This window comes from Rousettus aegyptiacus, unplaced genomic scaffold (genome assembly GCF_014176215.1).
Source record: "Rousettus aegyptiacus isolate mRouAeg1 unplaced genomic scaffold, mRouAeg1.p scaffold_m13_p_4, whole genome shotgun sequence".
Taxonomy (NCBI): domain Eukaryota; kingdom Metazoa; phylum Chordata; class Mammalia; order Chiroptera; family Pteropodidae; genus Rousettus; species Rousettus aegyptiacus.
This window is the reverse complement of record NW_023416307.1, coordinates 156,250,774-156,259,087: the sequence shown is the minus strand read 5'-3', so window position 1 is coordinate 156,259,087 and position 8,314 is coordinate 156,250,774. Positions and strand designations below refer to the sequence as shown.

General features: G+C 60.8%; 1 protein-coding gene across 2 annotated transcripts; it reads left to right on the top strand.

The window, feature by feature from the left end:
* The first annotated feature begins 299 nt into the window (after window positions 1–299).
* CUNH3orf18 (chromosome unknown C3orf18 homolog) lies at window positions 300–8,099 on the top strand. Of its 2 annotated transcripts, none has more exons than XM_036219139.1 (5): window positions 300–519; window positions 2,769–3,138; window positions 5,980–6,005; window positions 6,660–6,789; window positions 7,982–8,099. In XM_036219139.1, the coding sequence occupies exons 2-5, from the start codon at window positions 2,863–2,865 to the stop codon at window positions 8,060–8,062; spliced, it is 513 nt and encodes a 170-aa protein (XP_036075032.1). In that variant the 5' UTR covers window positions 300–519; window positions 2,769–2,862; the 3' UTR covers window positions 8,063–8,099. The 2 variants fall into 2 exon arrangements, with proteins under 2 accessions (XP_036075032.1, XP_036075031.1); XM_036219138.1 differs by lacking the exon at window positions 300–519 and adding an exon at window positions 1,149–1,383.
* Window positions 8,100–8,314: the final 215 nt, after the last annotated feature.

The window sequence follows — 8,314 nt, the reverse complement described above, 5'->3', positions numbered from 1 at the left end:
TGGTGTAGCAGAGCCTATGGGCGGGTAGAGCTGCACGTGGGTGGGTCCCACTGTTGGGGTACCAATTTGGGGGCGGCACCCAGAGTCCAAGACCAGGGTAAGGGAATGGTGCGAACCGCGCGGAGACGCCAACTAGCGACCGGACCCCAGGACGGCTCTTGACCCTCTCGGTCCCGCTTTAGGGTTTGGAACAGGGAGCTCGAAACCGGACGTAGGAGACCAGAGTTTGAATTCTGACTCCTTTGCCAACTCGTCGTGAGGCTTTGTCCAAGTGTTGGGCCTTCTGTGGGCCTCAATTCCTCCTATAAAATTCATGGCGGTGTCCTTAAAGTGTGGCCTGCCAACACCTCCCTCCTTCACCAGAATCTATTGTAAACTAGTTCATTGTTCGCCAGACTACTATTAAACATGCAATTTCCCGGGCTCCGTCCCAGACCCATGGAGCCGCGGCGATCAGTATGTGTAACAAGCTACTTCGGGGATCCCCACAGACTCCTTTGAAAACCTGAGGATTAGAAGGTATGTGAGGGCCCCTCTGAGCTGGTGGCACCCTGGATGTGAGGGTTATGTGTAGGCTTGCCTGGGTCGGGGTGCCCAATAATCCCATTGCAAGAATATCATCTCTCTCCCAACTACTCTGAAAATTCTCCATTTCTAGCCCCAAAAGCCCTCATACCAGAGGCCATCCGAGCAGGAAGCCGAGACCCAGGGAGGGGAAGTATCTTGCTCTCGGTCACAGAGCCAATAAAGGGTCGCGCCTGAGTTCAACGCAGGCCCAAGGACTCCGTCCAGTGCTCTCCTCAACCCTCCCGTGTCCGTCTGCGCTATGGGAGCGCGAGTCTGTCCTGGCGGGGGTGGAGCCCAGGCTGCTCTGGGCCAGAGTTCTGGCCCATAAAGGGTCAGGCCACCCACGGTGCACGGGGGACTCCGGCAGAGGTCACCGGGATTGAGGGATGGTCTCAGAAAATATCACCCGGCTCCCGCTGGGGGACGGAGCCAGATTCGAGCGACAGGCAAGCAGACCAATGCCGGGCGGGCTCTGGGCCTGACAGCCAATCGGGGCCCGGGGGCGCGGAACCGGCAGGGAGGAGAAGCGCTGGAGCGTCACGAGCCCGCTAGGCTGCTCGGCTCGGCCCCACCCCCGCGGCGGGTCCCGACCCTGCGCATCCCTGCCAGGCTGGCAGAGCCCAAGCTCGCGGCTGCGGCCAGTGCAGCCGAGCCGGCGCAGCGCGCAGCTGGGAGCGTACAAGGAGAGCGGACCTCGGGGGGGACCCGCTATTCCCCGCCCCGGGCCTGGGGGTTCTCTCCCACTGCCCCGGCCTCCTGTCGGTCGCCACCACCCCTAGCCTCTCCGGCTGAGCTTGGCGCCCCAAAGAGGATTAAGTAAGTGCTGAGGTCGCCGCTTCTTTGCAAGAATGGAAGAATCAGAGTCGTGGAGGCAGGCACGGGGATTGAGGCAGGGGGGACTGAGGAACCTGGTAGAGAACGGCATGCGGGTTCTTGGAGGTCGCGCGCCCACCCCTTTCACCCGGTTTCCTTCTCTGGCCCTTTGTTCCCTGAGGCAGTCCTGGACAGTGAAGAGGAGGGCCTTTTCTCTCCTTTGGACACAGAAGTAAACAGATCCCCAGAGCAAGAGTTAAGGATCTGGCCCAAGGTCACTCCTGGGGTCAGTGGCAGGGCCAAGAAAGAGCCTGGGACTCCTGACCTGCTCAGCCTCCAGCGAGAGAGAGGGCAGAGTGACGAGCCCCTCCCTCCCCATGTCCATCTGCCAGCCTTGCCCCTTCCTAGGCAGCCGTACACCTCACACATCCATGCACCTGCACAGGGATGCACCCCGCACAGGGAGGCATGTGTGCAACTGTGTGTCCGACCTCTCCCTAGGCCTGCCCAGCAGCTTGGCTGGAACCCCTTCCCACCCTGTCTTACCAGGGCTCTCTGGCCTGGGAAGGCCTAAGCCACACCCTGGGCTGGGTAACTCTCCCACCTTCTGCTCCCAAGGGAGGAGGAAATGGAAGAAGAAGGCACCTCAGCATGAAAGCTCCATCTCCGCCCCTGAAGATATGCTCCCCTTGTTCTTCTCCTTGTCCCTGGCAGCTATGAGCTCCCCTATAGGGCATCCAGTGACCCCAAGAGCCTGCAGAGAAGCCCTGCCAGAGGACCTGACTTTAACCTCTCTCTCCTTCCCGTCTTCTAGACTTGCCATACCTGGTTCCATACCTGGTTCCCTGCTCCAAGTGGGCTGTGTCCAGGGGCTTCTGTGGCTCCCCTTTGCCGGGGTGGGTGGGGGACATTTTACCAGGTGCTGACTGTGGTCGGGGATTGTGCAGGGCTAAGTCTTTCCTAGGGACTGGTCCATTCTGACACTGCGGTGACTCTCTGACCCTGTGAGGGAGGTGCTCTTAATATCCCCAACTTAGACTCAGGAAAACTGACACACAGAGAGGTGACACGACTTGCCTAGGGTCCTTCAGTTAAGGGACTGAGCCGGAATTCAAAGACAGGCCTGTCTGATTCTTGGGCTAGTATTCCCCTCCAGAAAAGGAAAAAGGAACAGTGTTTTTCTCTCCAAGCAGGGGGTGAAGGCTTCATGTTCACGTGTCTAAATCTCCATAAGAACATCAGTTATATAGAGCATGTGTCCCGATGTCCCCTGAACTTGCTCTTTGCCTGCCAACTTTTATTTCTTCAGTGCCTTTAGAACTCAGAGGGGCTTCATCTCACTGCCAAGCCCCATTCTCAGCCTCTTTTTTTTATTCTTTCCTTTCCAGCTCCCAGGGAGGCATCTCATCCTTTATCCAAGGAGGCGGCCACCTGCACAGGCAGCAGGGCCCCAAGCTGGGACACTCCTGATGTCAGAAGTGCATGGGGAGGTTGACTGACCACAGGCAGTCTCCGAGTGTCGGCATGAACTCCAGGATTCCGTCTGCTAGGGGCTGGTTCAGCAGCCGCCCACCCACCTCTGAGCCTAACCTGGAACCTGCCACGGATGGGCCAGCCTCTGAGACCACCACCCTCAGCCCAGAAGCCACCAGCTTTAATGACACCAGAATCCCTGACATGGGTGGCAGCACAGCCGGTGTGGGCACAATGCTTCTGTCCTTTGGGATCATCACAGTGATTGGCCTGGCTGTGGCCATGGTGAGAACTGGGTCAGGCTGGGTTTGGCCCACATGGCCCTCAGTTGCAAGAAGGTGGTCAGTGTTTAGATTTGAGAGGATCTAATCAAAGGCAATGATAATGCAATCCTCCCCTTCTCCCAGGGATTTGCCCACTGGGACCCAGAGACCAGAGAGGCGTGGAAGAACCAGAAAAGTTTCTGAGGAATACATGAGCTGGGCCATAAAGGCCACATAGGAGTTGGGGAGGTGCTCAGGTGGAGGTTCTTGGCAGGCAAAAGTCTGGAGGCGGGCAGGAGTTTGTGTGAGCAGCAGGCAAAACAGTGAGGCAGCTGGGAGCGTACGAGGAGAGCGGACCTTGGAGCGGACCCGCTTTTCCCCACCCTGGGCCTGGGGGTTCTCTCCCACTGCCCTGGCCTCCTGTCGGTCGTCAGTGAGCGTTGGGGTGTAATGGGACTAGAGGCCAGAGGCGATTGGGATTGATCATGGGCTGCGGAGTCTGGGCGGGATGCTCCGGGCAAGGCACACCACTGGCAGTATGCATTCATTTGTTCACTTGGCAGTTATTTATTGGACACCTGCCCTGGATCAAGCCTTCGGGACCCCAGGGACAAGGGACACAAGTCCCTGCCGTGGGTTCTTATGGGAAGTAGGAGACAGATAAAACCAAGGGTGCCAAGGGAAGCCCAGCGGGACTGGGTTGGGGAATTAGACAGGGGGACTTTCTAGGAGGCGACGTTAGAGACCTCAAGGTGGAAGCCTGGCCCCAGTGTCACAGGAAGGGCAGAGCTGGGCGGACATCGGGACAGAGGTGTGCCAGGGTGAGGGCTGCAGGCCCCTGATGATGATTAGGGTGCTTCCAGATCTGGTACCTGCCCCTGAAGATATGGGCTCTTCCTCTAAGATGACACATGGCAACTCAGAGTGTCACTGAGATGCCACTAGAGATTGTGCGGGCTGAGACCGAGAAGGGTGACGGTGTTCCTGCGTTCCCTCAAAAGGCCTGGCAATGGCGGCATTCTGCCCACTGCCCCTCGCAGGCTCTGATGGCTGGCCTCAGGCTCAGGAGCACGTCGCTCTGACAAACAGGGCTCTAGGTGGTCCATCCACAGCCTGGCTGGAGCCGCTGTTTAACCGGAGTTGCCATACGGGTCCCGCAGGCTCCAGATTGCTGCCAGGGAACAACTGTTGGCCAGCAAGCAGGGCCAGGATGCAACACAGAGCGAGGCCGGAGCCTGAGCAGTTTCCTGGGGAGGGCGAGGCAGAATGCCAGCACTTCCGCTTGGCACCCCTGTGGCAGTTAAACAGACCGAGGCACCCTAACCCCAAGGGCCAAGCAGGGCCAAGAATCTGCCCTTGTACCACTCCATGAAAGATATTATCCCAGGAACTTGGAGGTGATGGGGGCAAAGGCAGTAGAAAGCAGACAAAGCTCCCGGACACCAGGGGACGGGTCTAGAGATGTTCCCTGAGTGCTGCTTCCTCTCCCCTCATGCCAGTCCTGAGCTGGGCATGCTGGGTAAAAGGAGGCTCAAATCAGTGCCAGGCTGTATCTCACACTGAGGAAGCAATGGGGGAGGGCTTCCTGGAGGAGGTGAGGCTGCAGCTGGACAGTGAGGGGTGAGGAAGATTTGGAAAGGAAATGTGTTGGAGGGAGCAGTGTCTGTAGTTGGGGCAGAGGGAGCAGCAGGGAAAAGGCATGGGGATAAAGGTTCTGGCCTCTCCCGAAGACCCTTGGTGTCACAGAGTCTCAGGGCCAGGAGGAGGATTTGGGGCAGGGCTGGAGCTGCTGGTTCAGGGCGGACAGGGGCTGAGCCAGGCACTTGAATCTCCTGTTCCATCCCACCCACCGGAGAGCAAGGGGCACCACCCACATGTGACCTCTGGAAGGGATGGGGGAACAAGGGACACCTCTGATTTTTTAGGCCTTTGGGGCCCCCCAGGAGCAAGCAGCAGGAGGAGCTCTGGGCCAGCCTGGAAACCAAATCAGATTCAAGCTATAAATGAGCCACAAAGAATGTGGGAGCCGCAGAGGGTTTGGGACAGACTCTAGGGACGTGGCTCTCCCCCAGGCATAAAATCATGCTTCTGGTAGTCAGACACTGCCAGTTAAGGGAAGAGCCAGTGGCAGAGGTCCTTGGAGTCACTGCCCAGTGGTCACCACCTTCCTCCCTCCTCTCGGTGCTTGGACCAGGACTTCCTGCTCCAGCCCAGAGCTCTTGGGTCTTGGGTGTTGTCCCAGGCTGCCAAGGCCTCCATCTTCAAGTCCGTACCGTGGAGGTCAGGACCCAGGGGCCTTCCTTGGTTCCTCCAGCGTTGGGGTACTGGAGTTTGGGCTGACGTCCAGCGGCTCAGGCCCTCCTCCCAGCCCCTGTCCACTGAGGGCCACCAGCCTCCCTTAGAAGCCCCAGGAACCCAGCCCAGAGCTTTGCCTAGAGCCACTGCCTGTCTCCTGTTCTGTGCCCATTCGTGTCTTTGGGCAAAAGTTGAAAGGCGGGGGTGCACTGAAGTCGGCCCCTCCCCTTCAGCCCCAGGAGTGCCAGGCAGGCGCCGAGTGCCTGGAGCCGCAGTCGGTAGAGCAGAGGTGGGGCCCACCGGCCCCCAGGCCAGGCCTGACTATGGTCTTCCCAGGCTGGGCTCCTGGGGGGCAGGCCTGCTCCCCAACTCCGAGGCCAGGCACTGTCGGCACTTAATAAACCTCAAAGGGAGGCATGAATCTAGATGTGGGTATCCCCGGGGTGGGCTCCCTAAGGACATGAGGCCCCCACAGCCTGCCATCCATCAGCCTCAGCGGGTCCCCTGTCCTGATGGACTGCTGAGGGCCTCTGTCCCTGGCCATCTGACACTGGTCTTTCTCTTGCAGGTTTTATACATCAGGAAGAAGAAGAGGTAACTCCCCAGCTGCCACCCAAACTCTGGCCCATGGGCAGTGCTGGGACAAGCTCCCGGGTGTGTGGGTGGGAGAGCCCCCCAGATCTGCACCCCTCTCCCTGGCCAGGGAGTCAGGGCCTCCTTTGCCCACTCAGGGTTGGGGGTGGCCACTTTCTCTCGAGGAGGGTTGAGCACCCCACCCCCAGAATGTCACACGCAGGGCAGGCAGGCATGACCCTGGTCTGAGGATGGGTGGGGAGGGGAGGAGAAGGTCGGCATTACCTCCACCCCGCTACCCGGCCACCCTTGCCCCGCTGCCCTTGGCTAACTGCCACTGACCCCCTCCCCTCACTCGGCCACCCAGAGGCTGTGGATCACACAAGGGCCTGGCCTAGGCAGCCCCCATGAACCCCACAGATGGCAGCTCTGTGGCCCATGGCCCCAGCTGGGCCCAGGAGTGGGTAACTGTCCCTCTCAGGCCCCCCATCTGAGACGTAGAGCTGGAACAATAGGTACAGAAATGGCTTTCGCTTCATCCAGAGGGAAAAAAATCTTAGGGTCCTAACTGTGGCTGTGTGCTGTGGCTCACCTGGTCAGTCCCCAAGTGCCTGAGGGGCCGGTGGGAGGGGAAGGGCCTGCCCTGCCCCCCAGCAGCCTCTGCCCCCACCCCAGGCTGGAGAAGCTTCGCCACCAGCTCATGCCCATGTACAGCTTCGACCCCACGGAGGAGCAAGACGAACTGGAGCAGGAGCTGCTGGAGCACGGGCGGGCGGCCGCCTCCGCGCAGGCGCCGCACGGCAAGGTGGGCGCTGGCCAGGCGGCCCGTCCCGCAGCCTGTTCGCGACTCCTCCGCCCCCACCCCCCTCCCTTCTCACGCGGCTTTCCCGCACCTGCCACGTGGTCAGGTGGCAACTGTCGGATATGTGGGTTTTCTCGGGTTTGTTTAGAAATTGGTAGAATTGCTCTGTGGCCGCCCACAGACTCACCGTGAGAGGCCGGGCTGGGGCAGCCCTGGCACCCACTGGCCTCTGAGCCCCAGCTTCCCATCTGCAAGTGAAAACCCTGGTTCTTGCTCCGTGCTTCAAGTACTGGCAGGGAAAGGACCGGGCTGCTGGGGGAAACTGTCAGGAGCTGAGCCCCTGGGTTCCTCTGTTCCCTGAGGGTCCCTGGTCCTGGGTGGCTTGTGGTTGGGGTCACTTGAGGCACTGTCACCTCTGAGTAGACTGATGGGTTCCTAGTAACGGAAGGACCCCGGGCATGTGGGGATCCAGGCACACTCGCCTCCTACGTCCAAAGGGTCAGGCACCTGTGTGGTCATCCTGCCAGAGCCTTTGGCTGCCTGGCCACTTGCCACCGGTCCCCCAAGTCCCCAAGGGCCAGAGCACCATGAGGAGGTCTGGTCTCCCCCCGAAGCCCCTTCGCACCAGGGCCAGAGCACCATGAGGAGGCCTGGTCTCCCCCCGAAGCCCCTTCGCACCCCTCCTTCCCTTGACCCCACAGGTTGCTGGGGCATCTGGCCCCATCGGAGGCAGATACAGGAGACCGGACTCGGGAAAAGTGAAGGCTGGGAGTACAGAGACGCCCCGGTTCTTCCACCAGCCCTGTGTCACCTAGACGAGGACATGTTCCCCCCTTGGGGTGGCCCCCCCCAGTCCACATGACTGCTGACCAATCGCCAGTAGTTCCCTGGGCACCTCCCTGTGCCAGCCCCTGTGAGCCGCGCTCCGCTGAGAGGCTGGTGCCTGCGTAACCAATCCAGCCCCTGGGCCCGCGGGGCGGGTGCTGCCAGGGCAAGCTGGGGGCGGGGGTGCGGGGAGGGGTCGTCTGAGCCAGGTCACGTTTCCAGGCCCAGCTTGCCGGGAGGGCATTCCAGGCAGAAGGCACAGCTGGTGCCAAGTGCAAGCAGGCACCCGAAAGCGAGGGCAGAGGTGACTGGGCCAGAGAGCGCACGGCCGTGGTCAGAGTCCCCAATGCCCCTGGCTCTCTCCCTGCAGACCACTGTCCCCTCTCAGGGCCCGCTGCAGAGGCCCAGCCGGCTGGTGTTCACTGACGTGGCCAGTGCCATCCACGCGTAGGCGGCCCAGGGACGGGCCTGAGCCTCTGAGGAAGACAACTGCCTCCACGCCCTCAGAGCTGCCTTCTCTCAGGACCTGCGCTGCCGGGGACCCCGCTCTTCTGAGGACCCACCTGCTGACTCTTCAAGCTCTGGAGAGGCCCCTGGCCTGGCTGGACATCTGGCCAGCGATGTCCCCTGATGTAAGAGCCCCAGCGTGGAGAGCATCCCTCCTGTCGGGAAAGTCGGAGCCACGCGGGCTCCCTCGTGTCCT

Excerpts from the sequence above, each read along its gene's own strand:
- CUNH3orf18 (XM_036219139.1), top strand. The coding sequence starts at position 2,863 with ATGGGGAGGTTGACTGACCACAGGCAGTCTCCGAGTGTCGGCATGAAC. Across the intron at positions 3,139-5,979 it reads TTGGCCTGGCTGTGGCCATG|GTTTTATACATCAGGAAGAA; the intron begins GTGAGAACTGGG and ends TTTCTCTTGCAG. Across the intron at positions 6,790-7,981 it reads CGCAGGCGCCGCACGGCAAG|ACCACTGTCCCCTCTCAGGG; the intron begins GTGGGCGCTGGC and ends CTCTCCCTGCAG.